General features: G+C 45.9%; 1 protein-coding gene across 2 annotated transcripts in view; it reads right to left on the reverse strand.

Annotated features, from left to right (window-relative positions):
* The window catches only part of PHF6 (PHD finger protein 6), a 518,975-nt gene that overhangs the window by 33,490 nt on the left and 463,848 nt on the right, over window positions 1–21,637 (reverse strand). For both annotated transcript variants that reach the window (XM_069612825.1, XM_069612826.1), the window contains exon 9: window positions 17,593–17,726. In XM_069612825.1, coding sequence (XP_069468926.1) covers window positions 17,593–17,726 — 134 coding nt within the window. The remainder of the gene's footprint in view (window positions 1–17,592; window positions 17,727–21,637) is intronic.

The following is a 21,637-nucleotide window of genomic DNA, read 5'->3' on the forward strand; positions in this document are numbered from 1 at the left end:
CAATGTTTCAAATGGTACAAGTTTGTCCCCCCGCAGCACAGCCCCAACGGTGGTAATTCCTCGTTGGACCCATTCGGGCCATCTAGGTAGCTTTTGTATTTCAGGAAGATGGCAATTGTTCCATAGGGGTTGGGCCAGTGTCAGTTTCCCATCCCATCCTAGGTGTCGGTGTACCTATTTCCATACTCTCACAATGTGTGTCACCATGTCTGGTTTCGGTGGGCGACCTAGGCTTCCGTAGAGATGTTCTAATGGTGCTGTTGTGTTGTGGGGGTTGATTGCCTTAATGTGCGGGAGTGTCCCATCTCCATGCAACATGTCATTGACCACCGTCAGCTGGCCGGCCCAGTAGTATGATTGCAGCCTGGGTAGTCCAATCCCTCCTTCCCATATGGACCTTTGGAGCGTGGAGAGAGCGATCCGCGGGTGCGCTCCTCCCAATAGCAGCTTTCTGAGGATGCAGTCGAGCTTATGGAATTCTTGCTGCGGGATATATAGAGGGGCGTTTTGCAGGATGTACAAGAATTTGGGGAGGCTAATCATTTTGAATAGTGCAGCTCTACCTAACAATGTCAATGGCAATGAGATCCAGGTGCAGGTATCTTCTGCGAATCTTGTTACGAGTGGGGCAAGGTTCAGGGGTGTGTAGTCTGCAAGTTGCTGCATGATGCGTATCCCAAGATATTTGAACTGCTCCATTTCGATCTGGTAGGGGCCGTTCATTAGACTGGTTGCAGGCACACCCCCTATGGGAATAGGATGGATTTGGCCCAGTTCACTCGTAGGCCGCTGAATGCCCCATATTGCTCCAGTATGCTCGTAACTCTGGAGCAGGAATTGGCTGGGTCCTTCAGGTAGATGAGCAAGTCATCAGCATAGAGCGATACTCTGTCCTCCCAGGTTGCTGACCAGCGGAAGCCTTCCCAGGTAGGTGTGTTTCTCAGGAGAATTGCCAGGGGTTCTATTGCGATCGCAAAGATCATGGCTGACAGTGGGCAGCCCCGTCTCGTTCCTCTCCCCAGCTCAAAGGGATCTGATTGCCATCCATTGATCCTGGTTCTGGCGGTTGGACAGTTGTATAGTAGGCGTACCCAGCTCATAAAGTTCTCGCCGAAACCCATACGGTGCATTATGACCCAGATAGCCTCCCATCTTACTGAGTCGAAGGCCTTTTCAAAGTCGATTGCAAGTAAGGCTAGGGGGCCTTGTATGCTGTGGGCTCTTTCCAGGGCTGAATATAGTCTGTAAAGGTTCATGCGTGTTGATCTCTGTGGCATGAAGCCACACTGGTCCGGGTGTATCAGAGAGGGGATGACCTGTTGGAGGCGGTCTGCAAGTATTTTGGCCAGTATCTTTGTTTCGCTGTTGATAAGTGAGATAGGCCTGTATGAACTGCAGGTAGCACCGGGAAGGGATTCCTTCCCGATGTCCGTCCTGGCAGAGCAGCGTCACTTCCACGGTGGTGTGAGAGACTGGTCCGGAAACTATTTCTGTACCATCCACTGTAGTGATTACATCTTTTACCAATTTAGGACATAAAGGAAGATTCATCCTAGCTGCCATATCTTGATCCACGTAGTTACCGATTGATCCGCTATCAATGAATGCCTTAATAGCATGCATACGATTTGGTTGGTCGGGGCTTATGAGGACCATGGGCAGTACGAAATGCGAGGTCGAGGAACTGGTTTTTACGCTCGGCAAGCGGACCTCTACGCTTGCCGGGCGAGGTCGTTTCCCGATTCTTGTTGTTTTGCATCCTTATCGGAAGCTCCCAAGGCTTTCTTGACCGGTTTCACTGAACAATCTCGAAGGAAGTGTCCAGACTTCCCACAGTAGAGGCACAGCTGTAACTGTCTTCGCCTTTCTCGTTCCTTTTGAGTTAAAGGTCCTTTCACGATGCCTATCTGCATGGGTTCCACGGAATCATTTCCTTTAGCAGGGTTTTGAGTCTTTGAGAACGTCCGGGTTTCAAATCTGGAGCGATCGGCCTTTCTGTTCTGTAGTTGATGATCTAATTGAACTACTAGGTCGATATAATCGGAGCACTCTTGCGGAGGATTTACCACCTGTGCTAAGTTCTCCACGTAGCCCCCTGTGGAAAAGCGTGATCCTCTTGTCTTCTGGCCACCTGGTTTCAACCACCAGTCTGTTAAAAGATGCTATGTACGCCAGGAGATCTTGGTTACCTTGTCTTAGCGATAGGAGTTCATTGTCCAAGGCCTGCCCTTGTGAGTGTCGTGCGAACAACTTTTCCATACTGGCCTGAAAGTCTTGGAAGTTTTGGAGGACCGGATCATCCTGTGTCACTAAAGGAATGGACCAATCAGCCGCATTGCCACTAAGATAGGAAAGTACAAACGCTACTTTAGCTTGGTCAGTTGGGAATGCAGCGGGTCTACACAAAAAGTGCAAGCGGCATTGGTTGATGAATACTGCATAGCGTTTAGGATCACCTGAGAAACGTTCTGGTGGAGCCAGGGGCACGTTCCCTGGCAGATTAATCTGCACCGGATTGCTTGAGGTTGTAAGTGGATAATTCCCTCCCGAGGTAGGCAAAGGTGCTTGCCCAGCTTGAATTTGTAGCAATTGCCTGGCCAGGTCGTCCGCTCGCTCTTTGGAAACGATCAATTCCCTTCGTAAGGCATTTGTTTCTTGACGAGATGCATGTACCTCGGCCCTCAGCTCCCCAAGCAATTGGGCCAATTGGTCTGTATCCGAGGTTTCCATTGCGCCTGGGTGGGATATTTGTGGTAGGCTTCGCGTTCTGTAACGCTCACTTGAATCCCTCGGAGGCGCGGGTCTGGTCTGGGCGTTCTCCGAACCTTCCAAAGTCACTCGCAGGTCTTTGGCACCACCCTGGAAGGGCCAGCTCCTTACTGTGATCTTAATCTGGAGAGTGAGATGTCTGCGGGCAGAGAAGAAACAGGGGTTAACGTCTGCCTGACGGGGTTTCGGCCCTTTCCCCTTCCTGACACTCCTACAACTCTCCTAGGCCGCACGTGCTCACCTTAGGTAGGTAAAAGCGGCGCTCTCCATCCTGCGTCTGTGCAGGGGCGCTGTAGCCAGTTACTTCACTGGACAATAGTTCAGCCTTTTATTGCGGAGGTAGAGTCCAGAAGGCAAGACCGTCGTTAGCTGCACGAACGGTGAGTGCCTTATATGAGTCTTTTTATTGTCCTTTCAGAATCTTGCCTCTTTTGCAGGTCCGGTATGCTGATCCGGTAAGTGGAGAAGTCCGGAGTTTTTGCAGGCAAGCAAAAAGTTCATCTGAAGTTAAATGCACTTTTAAAAGTCTTTTTTCCCTTTCTTTCAGGTCGCGGTGCAATCAGCGATGAAGACTGATGCCGAAGGATAGTGCCGGAGGATGGACAGGTATCACCACTTAAGGCGCGTGAGTAGAAATGGAGTCCTGAGCTCTAATAATGTCCTTCTTGTATTTTACAGGTGCGGACAAATGGCGCTTAACGGAGCTCGCGGAGACCGTGGCACAGGTAAGCAGATATCACAGAGTTATCGCTAACCTGTATTCTTTGTAGTTGCAGATGGCTGGAGAACGAAGAATGGCGGCACGAGGCCTTGGAAGGCGCCGGAAGGTGGTAAGAGCAGCTCTGGTACTTTCTCGTGCTACTCTAATGTTCTCGTTTTCCTTTTCAGATGTCGCGGAAGGCTGGAGCTGGATTCAGGAAGGTAAGTTGAAGATTTTCCTGTTTTCAGGTGCAGAAGAAGAAGAGCAGCTGGAGCCGACACGGTGAGCGTCCTGCTGCTATTGCAGAATAACGCGAAGCACGTGAAACCAATCGGGTGTGGTTTAAATAGCCTTCAGTAGTGCTTAGGCGTCTTCTTCAACAGCTTTCAGAGGTAAGAAAAGAGTTCCAGTATGTAATTCTTGGGAGTGGTGCTGGCCCCACCCAGCAGTTAAAGTAGTCCCAGCAGGATTGGATGAAGAGTTCATCCTGCAGGTAGGAAAGCAGCTTGGTCTGCAGGAGGTAAGTCCACCCAAGCACCAATCCTTTTTATATGAGCCCGGCGCTTCCAGTGCCGGGACTGGGTCCCTTTATGAGCATGAGCCTGGCGCCGCTGGTGCCAGGACAAGGTCCAAAAGGCCCCTACGGGGGCCGGCTTGTGCCTGGAATAAGGGTCATGACCCTGCTTCCAAGGATGTTGGGCTAGGTCTGACACCTTGGAGGCAGTGGTCATGACAGCCTCTGCCTTCCTGTTCTTCTGGGAGTCCAAGTATTCTGATATTATTCCTGCGTGCTCTCCCCTCCCGATCTTCTGCACAGTGTTCTAATATCTTCACTCGTCCAAGTATGTCCGCTACTTGAGTTTGAGTGCTCGCGATGTAGTTGTGTTGTCCTGCACTGTGAGTTCTGCAGTACCCAAGCGACATGCCACAGCACGCACATCCTGACGCAGAAAGCCTCACATCTACATTGACTGCATCAATTTTGTGCTACAATGCCGTCTTTAGCGCTGCTATTGCTGCCAAGATAGGGACTTCTTCCTGCGGGGCCACCTGCGATGGCGCGGCCATGTCCTTCGGGTTTCCCTGCTGTGTTATGTTACTCCCCTCCTTGCGTGCATAAGCCTCCATAACAGTCCGTCTGGCCTTCCCCTTGCGACACTTGTTAGGCATCTGGAATCAAAGTCTGAGCCAACTCAGCGCAGTTGTAGAAACAGTGTGTCACTTTTATTTCACAGCTGTTCAATTTGGAAGCAAAGATCTCCTCGATCCACCGCCAGGCGTCACACCGCCCTCCTTCACGTCTACACCACACAGGTGGCCACCTTCTCAGGATGCTTTGCGCTCACCTCGCTCTGTCTTAGGGTGACGTGTGTGGTGTTCGCCCCTCTGCCACCTGGGTCAGCTGGCCTACCTTTTTTCTCCTCCCTTCTTCTTACAGCCCTTCAGAAACAAGTGTCAATTCTTCTCTCTCAGCCTGAATACTTACTTTGGTATTTCTTCTTGCTGCACCAGTTTGCTTTCTGCTCTCCCCCGCTCAGGCCCTGCACCATGCTCACTTCCCAGCCGCCATCTAGGTTTTGCCCCTCTCACCGGCTCCCACAACCCTGCCGTTATGTATGCTTTACCCCTAGTATGTTCTCCCAGCGCTTTGGTACATCAAGCTGATGCAGCCCATACGCCACCCACCCTCTGACAGGCTTCACTTAATAGTCGTAGTTTTGACCCAGCCACATGAGCCCAGCACTGCGTTTCTCCTCCTCTCCTCAGTGCCTCCTGGATCCTACATATCTCGCTCATCTGGCAGCACAGTTAGCCAGCACCCAAGCAGCCTCTCAATTGTACCCTGCCAACGTGTATCATCATGTAATTATGACCTACGACCCTCTTGCCATCCGTTCCCCCTCTTGTACCAATCCATATGAAAATAGTTGTGTCAAACAGTAAATGTCCTTGGCTGTTAACTAGTATCTGTATATAATATAAGAGGAGCGTGGAAACTGGCTGGAAGACGTGAACTGCCTCTTCAGCAAAATAATATCGCTGCAGTGCTTAGGTTGTCATCAGTATCCCAAAAAGTTGGATGTGACTAATATCTAAGACTGACCAGTTCGGGATCCTCATAGCCGGCACTTCTCTGTGCTTCTCGTAATCCAGGGCGTCGGTATACACCCAAACTTTGCCCTCCGGTGGCCTCACCCGACGGGCTTTCAGGGCCCACGGGTTGTATCCCATAGTCCTTAACTGACTGCCGTGCCCCAGCAGGAGGCCAACTCACAGGCAGGCTTCCCACCCCTACAGCACTTTCCAGACTCTGACTACACTGTGTTTGGGCCACCGCCAGGGCAGATGCTCTCACCCAGTCTGTCGCCAAGGTTCTTCCATCCCGCCTCGAGGTAGCTGCTGGGTTGCAGGTCGCTCCGTCGCACAGGGTTGCTCCGTTGTGCTTTTCCCCACCTTCGGCTCGCCACTCCGTCGGTGCAACAATCCTGTTAGAGGAGTTTTACTAAAGTCCTACTAGCAGTAAGACTTTAGTAAGCTATCCCAGAGGTTTGTAGATCCCCCCCCCCCCCAACTATTAGTAGCAATCTGTACTAGATCAGGACCTTGGTAGTGTGGCAGAGCAGTGAGGCTCATCTTAAGAGGAAGATGTGAGCTGTAGGTAATCTTAGCTAGACAGGCACAACAAAAAATAACTTGCATATATACTTCTATAAAATACATATATTCATTATATTTACACCAGAATCACTTTGAATACTACAGACGTTTATGCTAGAACACTTCCAAATACTAAATAATACAATTCAAAGGGCACTTTCGCTTTTGTGTTTGTCTGCAGTTACATTTGTATCAACGTTGTAAAGGGAAAAGACAATGTTATCATATTATCGGTAATTGCGCACACATACAGTTTTTTTTAACAGGTTGTCCAGTAATGCATTTACTCCGCAAACACATATAGACCAGTCACTTAAAGAGAGGAAACTAAGTGGTTAGTGCAGCATGAGCTTCGTTCAAGGTTCTAGAGATGGTTTCTTCGCCTGTCAAGTCTTTGAAGTCCAAAGATGCAATCCTAGCTAAAGGTAGTTCGGAGAGGGCTTGAAGTCTTGGCAAACAACGAATAATGAAGAGTTCCTGCGGATTTCTTCCAGTGTCTAAAGTTATTAAAGCAGCAAGTTCGCAACTAACAAAGGAGACCTAAAAACCGACTCCAGAAGGGGACACAAGCAGCAGCTTGGGTTAGAGGTAAGAGGGGGTTGCTCTGGACACCTCTATGTGCGCTCTGGTGCAACTTCTTGGAATCAGGTAAGCAATACCTTTTTCCCCACAGTACCTTTGGCTTGAAGAAAGTGTTTGTGCTGGCTCCTCTGCGATGCAGCAGCTCTGGACCCGTCTTCCGGATTCCTTGGTCTGGTGACGAAAAGGCAGGACAATGGGCGGTGTCCCTCAGCAGCAGTCTTGAGGGAGGACCTGTAGCACGACTTTCAGCAACTTCTTGGTTCACTCTGCGGTTTTGCCACCTTTTCAGCAGCACCAACAAAGGACACAGATTGCCCGGTCAATCATCTTCGCTTCCAGCAGTCCCACACTCTGGTGCGGGGGTCTGGGCGAGTTGGATCGGATCTCTGGAGTGTGCTTACGGGGTCAGCACAGATTTGGGTGGATTCAGCCTTTCTACTATGATGCACTCGAAATGGGCAGGTCTGCTGATATTGGGGTTCTGCAGCTCTGGAAGCTCCTAGGAACTTTGGAGCTTGCTCATTTCTAAGTTCATCTTGGGATTGGTTGTTCCCATCAGCCGAAGGGAAGGAATAATCCTCTTCAGAGCACCTGCATCGCATTGAAAACAGGGACAGGACAGCAGTGGTCGCTTCAACGTCTTGCAAAGGGTCTGCAGGCGTCTCTGATCATCTTTTTATTCGGTTACTGTGGTTGACTTGCTTTACAATCCAGAAGCCTCACCTTTTATACAGTTATAGCACACACTCCTCTGAAATCTCTCAGCATTTTCCAGGAAGGGGTGATTGGCTGTCCAATCAGGACAGCCAGACACCCTGTAGGGGAGCTGGTCCTATTCAGGCACAGGACAGGGGGTGTGTAAGACTCCTCCCCCACTTCCTTCCTGCCCAGACACTCTGGAGCCTAGGCAGGGATACCTACTGGTTCCTGCCAAAGGGGAGACAGACAGACGCACAATAACCCCCACCCCTCCCCCGTCACCCTCGCAGAATGGTAGAAGGGCAAACAAAGAACAACCACTCTATTAATGGCGAAAAATAAAGCAGGGCCCAAAGTTGGTACTTGGGTGTACCTATTGTGCACTACCGGGGCTATAGACATAGCCTGCTGTATAAATAAAATACACAATAGTTGGTAGAACATGGCCACTGCCACCAGCCATAACTAGATGATTGTCTATGTGACTAGAAAGTCACAGGAGCAGAGAGAAGGGGGATACTAGGTATCCCTTTGGCACTCCACTGAAGGTAGTGCGTGCCCATCTCTTTTGGGAGGGATACGAAGTATCTATCTATCCTCCTTAAGAACTGTAGTTACTTGAGGATAAAGAAAAAGAATCTTAAAAGGAGAACCCTAGGGGTCCCCAGCAACACTGCCCATAAGGAGCTGTGTGCTGCAGTAGTAAACACAGATGCCTTTAAGAGCTGTGGAGCAGACCGACTCCATAGTACAGGTAGATTACAAAGAATAGAGTTCTCAAAGACAGAACTCATAGGAATGAATGAGGGGGAAAAAAAGGCTCCAACATTCAGGATTACAAGAAAAAGGTCCAGAAGTCCACCAAGGAGTGCTGGGGTCTCACTGGGAGAGGGGATGAAGCGCAATAATGATAAATCTACCTAACACCAGATTCAGCTGCGTGACAATACAGGGTGAGGAGCACTTCCCTCTCTGTTGTCAGGCCCCCACCACACTGCTAGCTCACCAGAGCACAGCCGTCGTCTTGGGTACGATCGCGTCTGCCTTTCACCGCTCTGTTCTTCTGCATCCATCGGGATACAACATCTGCATAAATGCGTCGCTAGTCTGCACAGTGTCGGAACCCCTTTTCTGGAAAATGTGTGGAAAATCGGGCAAATTTAGTTATAATTATTGAAGGATCATGCAGGAGCTTCACACCTAGCCAGCCTGACTGCATGGGTGTTAGCCACGCCCTCCAGGTAAAGCAAGTAGTTATGGCATAATACATAGTATTAAAGAGATACTGAGTATACTATAAAACAGTAATGGTCTTAAAGGTCTTTCTTTAACCCACTGCTTATATGTGGGACCACTAGCACAGGTAGGCATCAACATAAATGAATAGGGTGTGTGGAGAACAAGGTAAATATAAATCTCAACAAGCAGGTTAAGCAACCTATGGGCCTGCACAATTCAGTACAGTGTCCTAAAACACTGACTACCCCTGTATATGTGGAAGGCCCTAAATCTGGTGTTCAGCACCGAACACTTAGGTAGTGGATGGGAGAAAATAAGTAGATATTTTAACCAACAGGATAAATATTCTAAAAATCTCTATGACCTACACCAACATTCCACATTAATTTGGACACCCTATGGCATAGTATTAAAAATAATAATGCACAGATGATGATCAATCATAGCCATAGTAGGAAAGAAACATTTACAAAATGTACGGCAAGAATTAATAATACATTTTAGCAACAGTACCTCATGAATATATTTCAGGGGAAAATATTTACAGCGTCATCTAAATTAGCTAATGTTCAAATATATTCACAATTAGAGAAATGCAGATAAAAACATGACTTTAAAAATGGGTTCAAGATCACAGGGAAGTACTAAAATTATAGTTTTCATCAAGAGCTCACTGAACCTCTTGTAAGCACAGGTAAAATATCCAGGGGCAGGTAAGCATCCAGAGAATCAATTTAGGAGAGTTCCATAGAAACAAATGGGATGACAATGGGCCATCCACTTTAATGGAGGCAAGTCCGTTGTACCCCTCAGGTACGGATTCCATGACAAACAACCCCCCGGAGAGGTTAACATGATATTTCACAGTCAGTTATTCTGATAAACAGAGACAAAACACTGAGGTGTAGCCAAACTATTTGGGTAGTGTGACTTAACATCAAGGGTTAGACTTGGGGGTAGGGGGCATGAGAGTTGTGAAGGGTTCAGCTAAGAAAACACGGAACACTCTTACTAATATAAGTTAGGCAGCATGTATACAAATACAGTTATTTATTTGGGCATTAGACAAACCTTTAGCAATCAAAAATTGTTAGGGAGAATTTTAATTTCTGTGCCAATTCCCTTTAACCTTAGAGACCGCCAGCTCTTTTGCTGGACTCTGGGCTTTTTAATTTTAACTACTGAGTGAGTGGGACTTTTTTCTCACTCTCGTGTTTTTTCTGACTAGGATTTGTGTGTTTCTTACTGTTTAATTTAGTCTGGTAAACTCCACAGGCATCTGGTTTTTGCAGTGTGACACACAGCACCTTTTGTGCAGTGGCACTGAAATGTCCCTTATGTTTAACTACATTTTCTTAGGTGAACTACTGCTCCCAAGAATAGTAAGAGGACTCCTGTCTTACTTATCTTTTCTTTTGTGGGTCCAGCACACACCACCCTATGTGGAGGACTGGGGGGTTACATAGTAACTCCTTTATCCCACATAACATTATGTTACACCAACTAACTTGAATGGCTGGTGGCAGTGGTTTCTTTTTTACTACCTTGTGCATTGCATCTGCAGGATGATCTCAGCTGCAGGATAGCATGCAAGGGTGACGATATTTTCCGAAAATTGACCCAGTCTTCTTTTTTCACCATTTCTTGTCAGTTAGTTGCTTCTGGGCTTTTACTCTGTTTGAATCGGGTTTGAGTCCTCTGTGCGTTTTGCCTTTGTTGGGCTTCAGCCCTGAAGCCCGCCCAGGCTCCAGTGTGTCTGGAAAGGCAGGAAGTGAGGGAGGGTCCCGAAACTTCCCTGCCCTTTGTCTCTAGGGGTGCCTGAGTGAAACCAATTCTGATTGGCTGGCTCTCTGTCCAGGACGACAGCCACCCTGCTGACAGCCACCCTGCTGGGTGATTGACAGCCTAGGGCTGTGAATGAATGGGAACTTGCTTAAAAGGCAAGGTTTTTGGGACTAGAGGCAGAGTTAACCACTGGAGGACAACATCCGACCAAGACATGAAGAAACACCAGCAGCACCCTCCTGGACCGCAAAGTGCCCAGTGAAGCCCTGTAGCTGTGCTGACCCCGTTTTTGTTTCAACTGGGAAGACCCGTACGTGAGGACTTCTTCCCTTGGGCTGGTAGGACCAACTAGCCTTGAGACAAGCTACATTTTGGTGCAATCCTCGACTTGCTGTGACTTTTCAAGGCTGCAGAAGCCCAATGCCCGGGGACCCCCGACCATCATAGAGTGCATTGTCTTCGGAAGTGCAAATCCGGCCATAACTTTCTAGAAATTCAAAGGACTCTACCGAAGCAGGAAATCTTCATCCAGAGTCCAGGATCGAGGTATCAATTAATCTCTAACCGGAGCTGCTTGTTCTTCTTTGGTGTTGAGAAAAAATCACCAAAACCACAAACAGTCGCTGAATCAAGGAGAATCCATTGCTGCAGAGCGCCTCTCTCGCGAGTGCTGCTGCAAAAACCCGCCAGACACCCTCCCTTTCATCACCATGACTAAGAACCAGGAAAAAGGGTCTGCTACACTGCAACAGGAAGGCATCCAGCTCGAACAAATTCTTTAGTTCACAGGTACTGTGGGGTTTGGGGGTACATCTACATCTTGCCAATTGTGGTGCTTCCTAGCTTGCGCAGTACTATTTTACCCTCTTTTGCGCTGACCTCAACTTATTTGCACAGGCCTTTCAGCTTGCGCTTCAAGGTGGCTCCTCTTAAGCTTCTGTGATTTTCTATTTTAACTACTGACGTTTTAAAAACATTTTCTAGGAAGAGTGCACCAGGACTTTGAACTGGCCCATTGACTTTGTCTGTCCTGGCTCCCTAAAGGCCCCCTTCTGAACCTATTGGCTTTGGCAGTGCTTGTTCCCTTACAGGTTTGAATTGTTTAACACTTACTGCCGGGATAAAATACTGCCTATGTCCCTCTTCTAGAATCAAACTGTTTTTCTAAATACAAAGTATGTTCTGGTCCAACTAACATTTCCCTCCTTATAAGTCAATATTGCAAAGGTGACCACAAATAGGTGTTATTACTGACCTCAAATGACGCCACTCAATGTTCTGGAATGTGTACAACATATGAAAAAGGTTTACTCACCTGCTCTATGGCTTTTGTTGAACTGAATCCTAAGTTTGGGATTAATATTACTATTAGTTGCTGCTTTATACAGATCATCTAATTACCCTTGTGTATATATAAATAAATATTTATACTATAACTAAGTGTGTAAATGTTTACTTGGATATCTGTATTGACTGATTTCATTGTACAGCTCCTATTACTCCTCTTAAGAGAAGCCTGGCTGCTCAGTCACGCTAGCAACTTGGGTAGTACAGGCCTATATTAAAAGGTGGGTTACCTAATACCAAGAGATAGGTCTTGTAAAGTCCCACACCAGTTGGACTCTACAAATTCTTACCTAACAAAAACCGCAGGTAATTAACACACCAAAACTTCACTTCAAAAAGTGCAGTTAAAATCTGTAAGTGTAGTAAAGCAAGAGGATTAAAATATAGCTCTCAAATTGCTGACTTACCTGGCTTTAATAGCCTGAAAATAAATGAGTTAGAAAACACCATACAAAAACTCAGAATTCAGCCATGATCTTTAAAAAGTCCTTCCCTAGCCAGAAAAGAAGTGACCTAAGTCACAGGTCCAATTAAAATGCTTAAGCCAACAGGTGGTATGTAAGGTAGAGAAGTCAAGTTCTTAAACTCACACAATCCAACCACCTTAGGGGAGACCGTTAGGACAGTTTTTCTGAAGCCCAACGTAAAACCAGTCAACTGAGACAGTACAATACTCCACTCTTCGTATAAGGCTGTACCACCTGAGTATATGGTAGTGTAGACCGAGCAGCCAGGCTCCTCTTAGGAGGGAGAGAGGGCCGTAAGAACGTACATAGAACCTGTAGGACATCATGGAGTCAATATAAACACTTACAACCAGAAGTATTATAAAGAAAAATAAGGGTTTATTTTAAATAAAAGTAGGCCAAGTAAGTCTTGGGGTACGTACTGGTTGTAGAGTCAAACACATTAATAAAAACATCACAATGCTTGAAGGTACACAGACCAAAGCATAACACCTTCAGAATACTGAACAGTAATTCTGGGGACGTCAAACCACTCCATACACTTTAATTATAGGTCACACCTATTCTTTGGGAGTAAAAACTATTAGTTACTTTGAGATGACTTTCTGTAATACACGGGTAGTAGACCCTACCAGTTGCACTGTGACGCTCAGCAAAGAAATCACTTAGCAAACCAACCTGCAAGTATACTTTTCTTAACAGTGTAACACTCATTCAAGGAACAGTATATACCTAGAACTACATTTATGATAACGCACAGTTCTACTAGGTGAGTAAGATCTTTTTGGTGTAATATACAATTACAGTTGCTTTTCAGATCAGTGGAACACAGATTAGGTAAGCAATAACTAACTTGTTTTAGGATGGCACACAGCCAACACAAGGTAAGTAAAACCTATATACTTTTTAAAGCACCTACCAGCAACTTAAAAAGGCAAGTATAACCTAAGGCAGACTTATCCTGGTCAGGCTAACAGCAGGTCAGGAGAAGCAAGACCCAATTGGGGACACTCATACATTTATCCTAACATGAATAGAAAAGTGGAACCAACAGCATTACTCTTGGGGAAGAGGCACAACCAATTCACAGGTGATAAACTTAACTTGACATCTACTTTCTGTTAGAATGGCGAAACAGTTTCTAAAGAAAGTAAGACTTTACCGATACTTTTCAGAATGGCAAAACTTTTCCAAGTGAAGTAAAATAACCTTACATACATCAGAAGTGGCAGAACACTTTCAAGTTAAGTAACAACTTGTTTAACTGTTCACGCTAACAGCTACAGTTACCAACTAACTCTTTTACAAGTAAGTAAACTTTTCAACACTAGTTTTACTTTTCAAGGCAGACCCCTTTAAGTATCCAGCCCTTCCCAATTCTATGGTATGAGTTCTCTCAGAGAGGGATCCTAGTGGTCTAGGAGCCTGCTGTAGGCAGGCAAAGTTAGAGTTCCCGAGGAAGAGTGTTCAAACAAGCACTTTCAAAGTTAGTTGAGGGTCCAGGGACTTCAGAGAAGACATCCTAGGAGGATTAAAGCAGGGGCCTGGGTGAACTGGATGAGAAGACTCCCAATTACAGGAAACACCCCAAAGCTACACAGGAATCACAAGAGTCTTAAGGTACGTAATACCGAAGCCAACATAGTACCTCAGCACAGAAGAAGTTAGCAGCAGGAGGACTTCAGGATCTGCAACCAAAAACCCAGTCGTTGAATTCCTTTATCATGTAGACAGAAGACAGGACACTGGAAGGACTTTTGCCGTAAGGATCACGGGGAAGGCTCTAGGCAAGAGTTTCTTTGCCGCTGGATGCGGTTCTGTGATTTTGGCGCCCTTTTCAGGAGCCAGAAGACGACTATCGCAAGTTGGATTCTCATTTTTTGCAAGGTCCATTACTCTGGTGAATGGACTTTTTGGATTTCACGTCGCAGCAGGATGCCCATAGTTTCAGCAAGATTCGGAATTACGGAAGACCGTGCACCGCACAATGGCTCGAAGTCCCAGGGTATTGGGGTATTGCATCCTCACAAGGTCGCAGCATGACATGGGATGGCTCCAAATGCAGGTCCTTTAGAGTCTAGCGGATCTCACCAGGCTCTGGGTCGGCGTCGTCATTTTCAGAGTCCCCGGAATAGCAAGCTCTGGTTACACAGCAGGCTCTCCGGTCGCTGGAAATCGTCTCATCTGCGTTTTCTTCATCTCCCTCTTCTGTTTCAGTGGTCGACTACCTCTTCAGCTTCCAGGATTGGCCTTTTATGCAGGAACCCAGCCAATCAAACAGCCATGCAACATTCAAACCTGGGGTGATGGCAGTCCTTTCAGGACAGCCAGCCTCCCAGTTTGAACTGGATTCTCGCAGTCAGGCTGGAAGACAAAGGGCTGCAGAGTTTTGGACTCCTCTCTCGCTTCCGGCCTTCAGACACTCTGGAGCCTGGGCGGGCTTGACCGAGGTCTCCCGACGAAGATAACATTGACAGAAAGGATTTTCCCACCCTGTAGGTCAGGGGAAGGAACAAATGACATGGCATACTGAATAGGCGAAAAAAGAATACAGGGCCATTTTGGTAAAATGAGCACCCATGGGTGCCTTTGCTGGGGCTGTGGAAACAGCCTGTGGTAAAGGTGGACCGAATTAGTAAAAAGGTTCACTGGCACCAGCCATTAAAAGGTAAGCTTGTCCTGCAACAGAAATGTTACAGTAAAAAGGAGAAAGGAGATACATTGCATCTACCCAGCACTCCACATAAGGTGGGGTGTGCTGGTTTCACCTAACAAAATGTAAAAGGGATCCAAAGATCCTTTCTACCCTTGGGAACTGTAGTTCCCACAAGGTTAACCAGAGAAAGTTAAAAAGGGGAGCCCCAAGGGAAACCCTGCAACAATAGGCAGTATGTGCCGAAAGTTGTCAGAGGATACATTTAAAGAAGAGATTGCCACTCAGAGTTATAGGGAAAAATAATGTAATGCACAAGTAAAGTAAACGGTTCTGGGGTTGACACAGGTCAGGAAGATTTATCACTGCTATTAAAATATTACCTAACAGAGTCCCAGGGGAGGATAGCCAACCGGAACACCACCGTTAATGCCTATGCTAAGGAGAGGTAAGCCAGGAATGTATGCCCATAGGGATGTAGCTATGTTTATTCACCACCTGTACTCGGTCATCCAGGGACCACCACAGAGGTTCCCAAATGCACTGGGCCTTTTGGATTCATGCCTTCGTGCCGTTGAAGGAGGTCCACAGGCCTTGGGTGTAGAGGCCTCTTCAGAGGTCAGGTTTTTGGTCCAGCTAGTTCATGGTTCCATGGCTCCCAAGGCCCGGTTCTGGACACTGGCTTCTTGTTCCATAGGCTGAGCATCTGTGGAGTACCAAGGCTTAACTCAGGACAGAGACTGTGGCAACAAAGTAGCTCAGGGCGATATCGGGCGACCTTCCAGCATAGCTCAGTGATTCTGAGTGCTTCCAGCAGCTGGATCTTTTCGCAGAGTTCATGAATGGTTCTTCCACCAGTCCAGGGGTCGAAGCACTGATGATGGTCTTCAGGAGGTCTGCAGAAAGACAGGGTTTCACCGGGCACATCAAGAAAGTGCTGCTGGCTTCCATCCTTTGTAGGGGGTCTTGGCTCCAATGATCATCTGAAGTATGGCTGCAAGAGTTCCCCTTTTATCCAGGACCAGGGCTGGAATTGACCCCTCCGGACACCAATGGCAAGAAACGCGCCATTAAAACTTGGCTAGGGCTGTCCAATCCTGGACAGACTCTGGCCACTGCACCTGCCCAGCAACAGACACACTGGCACTAATGTGGACTGGGTGCAGACAGACCCAGCCCACACATTCAACTTCAGACAAAAAAATGCCACTTTGTCTGCGAAAGCTAGAGCTTTTCCTGGGAAAGGACATTCCATATATAGAAGATCTGCCCACTCCAGGGCAAAAAAAGACAAGACTATAAAAAAGAAACAGTAAAAACGTATCCTCTGTCACCAGCCCATCCTGGGCACATCATGCAAGTACCCACAAAGTTAGCAAAAACAAAGTTAAAGAGACACAAAGTGTCTCTACCGCACTTTGTGCGGGTAAAAACAAAGAGAATTTTACTATGGAGAACAGAGTACCCCTGTACCGATAGGGACGGATCAGTGCCCCCAGAACAGATGAGCTCAGCAAGGTAGGTGAAGGAGAAAGGTTTCACATACCACCAAAAGTCAGGAAAGGTTTAAGAGCATAGCAAAACAGTGAGTCCCATTGAGGTCTATGGAGAGAAAGCAGCCAAAATAAATTTTGTTCCCAACTACCCCAAAGAAGAGACACAGAGGTTGATTGGCAAACCAGACATCCCAAAGAAAGATGCATTAGCGCAGGACAAACCACTCCCCAATAGAAGTCTATGGGAAATATGGCAGAAAGTCTGCTCTAAAGAATCTTAACCCCGGATCGTGAGGGTGAGCATCACAAATAATCGCCCACCCCAGGACCCAGCGGTAGGCACTCACATCAACAGATTAAGCAAAGACTGCTCCAGCATGGCAAAACAACCCAGTAAATACAAGGCTTCTTTTACAATGTCGACTTTCAAGCCTGAATTAAAGAGTCAAGTGAGGAAGACTCCAGGAAGGTGAGGGAACCCACTTAGATGGCTCCTGGTAGCTTGGGGAAGACAGCACAGCAGCCAACAATTCCAGGATGAAGACAACAGCCGGAGGCGTACCCAGATGTCCCAAGTTGAAGACTTGGCATGGTGTTGAAGTTTCAACAACTTTCTGGCTCCATCTGGACCATGGCAGTGAGCCACAGCCCAGTGGAAGATTCTGGTAGGAATCAGTGGAATGCTGAGATTGAAGACCCAGAAAATGGTTTCAGCGTGTATGTTTCTACCCAGCAGATGTGGGGAAGTAGAAAAGATATTCAGGAAGCCTGGCCTGGACCTGCAGAGGCAAATGCAACTCTGGGATGTGCAAATGCCAATGTACACAGCCAGTATGGCCAGGTAAGAGCTTTAAAAAAAAGAATCAGAGTCAGCAGACCTGCTTCTTCCAAGCAGCAGAACAGGAAAACAATCACAGAGAAGGAGGACGTTAAGTCTACTGCAAAAAGGGGATGGCTAAAGGCCAGGCCACCAATCACAGATAGGCTTTCAACCGAGTGACTTCTCGACTGACTGAGGAAGGAATGAACAGATCTCAAGAGTAACAACGTAGGTGAAAAGAGTTTGAGACTCTATAGCAAAACTTTGATATACGACGACATTCAAATTGGTGTTAATTTATTAACAGTCTGCCATTATCAAGAAAAAGAATATGCTGACCATTAATAGGTCTTCTCATGACCTGGTAAGTTACTTACTTGTATATTCCTCTGGACATGTTTTCAATATATTTTGCCTTGTCTTGCACGCCGCAGTGGTAGTGGTAAGTCTTGATACAGGCTTTAATTTCACATCCAATTGTGGCACCAAGCTGACTGCAAAGCGTACATTTCTAGCCCAGAAAAATAAAGGATACAAGACCAATTGAGAAATATTGCGCACATTTTACATAGCTATAACAAACAACGTATAGCTCTTGCTTTGACTTTAACTTCTTTTATGGCTCTTTTTGAGATGATCTCTCGATCCACAATGCAAAAGGGGGCTAGGCTGCTAAAGTTTCCAAGTAGAGGTTTTATCCAACATGGGCTCTAGGTAGGAACACTGGCAAAACAAGGTGCTCAATATTACATACACACAAACACCTCTCAGTAAATATCACCATATGCCATGAATGATTACCCTTAATGTTTATCGTAAACCTGTGTAACTGAAGGCGGTGCAGAACTGACCCTTTTGTGATTAAAACAATTTAAAGGCCTTGCATAGGGCTCTTCAGAAGCCAACTTATCTTACACAGTAGAATGGCTGTACCAGGTACACCAGGAGGTTGGGTAAGGGAATGTTGCATTTACCTGTGTATATGTACCCTAGGTATGGTTTACACCGATTGGAAAGAATTAGCCCACCTCAATGGTGTACTCTTATTGACATCAAAACGATTAAGGGCTGGCTGTCCTGGCATGGATGGCAACCTTAGATGGGTTTGTGCAAGGTGCAGAAGTGTTATAATTCAGTGGTAATTTTTGCAACTTGTTTTATTGATCATGTCTAATAGAATTGTTACATAACACATAACAAGTCACTTTGTAAAACCCACCTCTGTACAGGTATTGGTGCTCCTTTTTCCACATCAGGAGGGACAATAACACATCAGTGCTGCAGTCTTCATATTGCTCAAAGGTATCTGCAGCAGGCACATGAACTAAGTGAGTATTTGGGCAGGGAGAGGATGTATAGCAGTAGCTGCCCCAAATACCTCCTGCACACCAGGTAGTACACACGTCTATACTTACCTTTCTTACAGAGTACCAATTTCATTCCACACCATCCCCGTATTGCTGTTTTGTGAATGTCCTACTCAACCATCAAACCAAAGATGGAGGAGTGGGTGATATGTTCTTGTTGTGGAAGGGTGAGGAGTGGAGGATGTGACTCCCACAGATCTATGCTTAGTGGGTGAGGGTGGAATTAGCACCACCATTACATGAGGAGTGGGGCATCCAGAGCTTCCCTCTTTGCGGAATGATGAGCATGGAAGGATGAACGCAGTGCAAAGGTCCTATGGATAGTGGAATTCCTGCACCGCATGTGCAAAACCAGAGGGCATGCGTGAACCACAAATCAGCACGGACTAATCCCACATCTTAGTGTACTGTGGGACTTTTGAGGGGGTTTTGAGCTGGGGAAGATAGTGTGGAAACATGAGAGGTTGCGTAGGAAATTGGAATGTTTGGTACTGTTTTGTCAAGTGGGCATAATCTTTTGAGGTACATTTATTTTCAAAACTACACAGATAAGTATGTGTTTTGAAAATGTTCTGATGTGCTTGTGTGCCACATTAACAATTAGTGTCCAAGTTGTGCATTGTAATTTGTGCTTTGATATTAACATGTTCGGCAAACAAGGAAAATTAACGTGCTCTATGCGCTTCTTAGGGTGTCCCTGAACTCTTATGTGAAGCTAACAAGGCAACCCCCAAGGGATGTTCGATGGTGGTGCAAGTTTTTGGCTTTTGCAGTTAATTCCATTTTACATTTAATAGCATGAAATTGTGTCCGACGCATGGGAACGGGCCCATCTAAAATAACATGCATGCCCAAATGCCAGATGTCACGTGACTATTGCGTGAGCCATTAGCCTCGGTTAGCTGATTAAATAAGCGGTGCATTAAGTCTGCATCTTGCACTGCTCACTAGGAGGACCATTAAATGCTTTTGATCGCCGGTACAGCATTACTAACTATGCTTAAACACATCTCCAAGCCCTATTAACCCAGGGCCATAAACAATGTCCAACAAATAAGTAGACCTAAATATTGGGTAAAAAAAAAAGCAGTGCTATACCAATGAACAAGAATCAAGAGATACAGGATAGAAGACTATGTTTTGGAGGGCATATAGTACTGTGGCAAGTTACAGACCCTCGATTGAGTAAAGTAGTAAAAAAAAGAGAAATAATAAAATGCTGGATGTGGGAATGAAAAGGATCACGATTCGGGAGCAGAGCAGGTCAGGTAGGAACTTAATTGACAAAAGAAAACAATGAAGTGGGAGAATTTTTCTTAATGCATTGCCATTATGTCGCCCTTATTATTTTTCCTTATGTTTTAGTGGACTTTGGATAGAGTACCCATTCCTGTTGGCACTGGATAGGCTGGTTTCCGCCATATCGGACTGCAGAGATGCACTGAAAGTGCTGACTTTGGGCATTTAGCCAGCCCCAGTTTGCAAGGGCATCAGCTTGATGCCAATGGACCTTGCTAGTCTAAATTTGTTTGCGCAATGAATTGTTCATCTACGACAGAAGCCATCATAGGGAAGGAGACCTACCCCCTCGCCAGAGGATGCAGCAACAATAATGACGTCATTGCAGTCTTATTTTTTCATAACCTTGATGCAATTTGGCTTTGTCTGTGGTGTGCTATAAATCCTGATCACAAATAACGTATCTGGAAATGGTCAGCCAGATGACACTCCATGAACAAACAAAGAAGGGAACAATTTGTAGTGAAAAAACAACCTATTTTTCCAGATAAGGCCGGAATAGTAGGACGGAAGGGTTGCTATGTGCCTTTCGACAAAGTGGGAGTCGATCATCTGGAGCAGATTTAAGGAGCGTAGTTGGAGGGTGGGCTGTTTAGCAGGTTGGGAAAAGGTTAATGTTAGGATGTGGTCAGTTTGTCTCGCAAGACTAACTGTAATAAGCACCATTGCCCATCTCATTGTAAGAAATTGACTTCATTTTACATTCACAGTACTACTAATAATGTAGTGATGTACATAGCGCTTCACGAGGATCCGCTTTCAAGTGCTGAAATAATTAGTGCCACTATTATTAACATAATACTTCTGCTATTCAAATTATTGACCTCATGAACATGACAGGGGTATCAAATTGGTTCTCTAGGAAATGTGGGCTGCATTTGAGCTATATACCCGGCTACCAGCCAGGCACTGCTTGAGAATTATTATTTGCAGCAAGATGAGCATAATGTGTCAGCCAGTGCCAATGCAAGAGGATATCAACATTTTTTGTAAACATGAAACTTATAACTGATTTGTGGAAGATCTGAAGAAGACGGTCATATGCCCACATCTGGCTGGTAAACATTTTAGAAGCATTCGTCCCCTGCCATTTACCTCCAGGGCAACTGGAGCATGCGCTCTACTCCATCATTGCCTGCATGCTTCCTACATAACACTGCTTCATTTCCATGCAAAGAAGGAAAAAGGGAATCCACATAGGAAAAGCGCTGCTAGTGCGAAAGATTAAACTGATATCTGGCATAAAACCATCTAAATACAAGATTCATAATGTATGGATAGCAACCAAGCAAAAGATTGAAAATTGAATTTAATATGATGTATCAGATCTGCCGACATGTGTTTCGACCCTTCCTGGGTCTTTCTCAAGGCAAAACTGGAAGCATAAGGACCCCCAAAACCAGGTCACGATTGCCAAAATACAAGAAAGTAATTGTGAAAGGGTGTACCAGCCATATGGTAAAGGACATCAAGACCATTAAAGAAAACATTTTGAAAATAAAAACATTGATTAAAAAATTTATTGAAACCAGAAGTCCAAATCAAAAGCAATAAGTAAAAATGCAAATCACATAATCAAACAATCAAATAGGGAGAGACAGGGGTTCGAAAACATGCAGAAAAAACACATACATTGTAACATAATAATGCATTAATGATACATTGTTTACAGATAAAGTTGAATGCATTGCACAGCCGTAGTGCAGGAAACAAGTATTTGGGAAACATAAAACCAACAAGAATTGCCAATTAGCAT

The sequence above is a fragment of the Ambystoma mexicanum genome, chromosome 5p (genome assembly GCF_040938575.1).
Source record: "Ambystoma mexicanum isolate Mex_15411 chromosome 5p, UKY_AmexF1_1, whole genome shotgun sequence".
NCBI lineage: Eukaryota > Metazoa > Chordata > Amphibia > Caudata > Ambystomatidae > Ambystoma > Ambystoma mexicanum.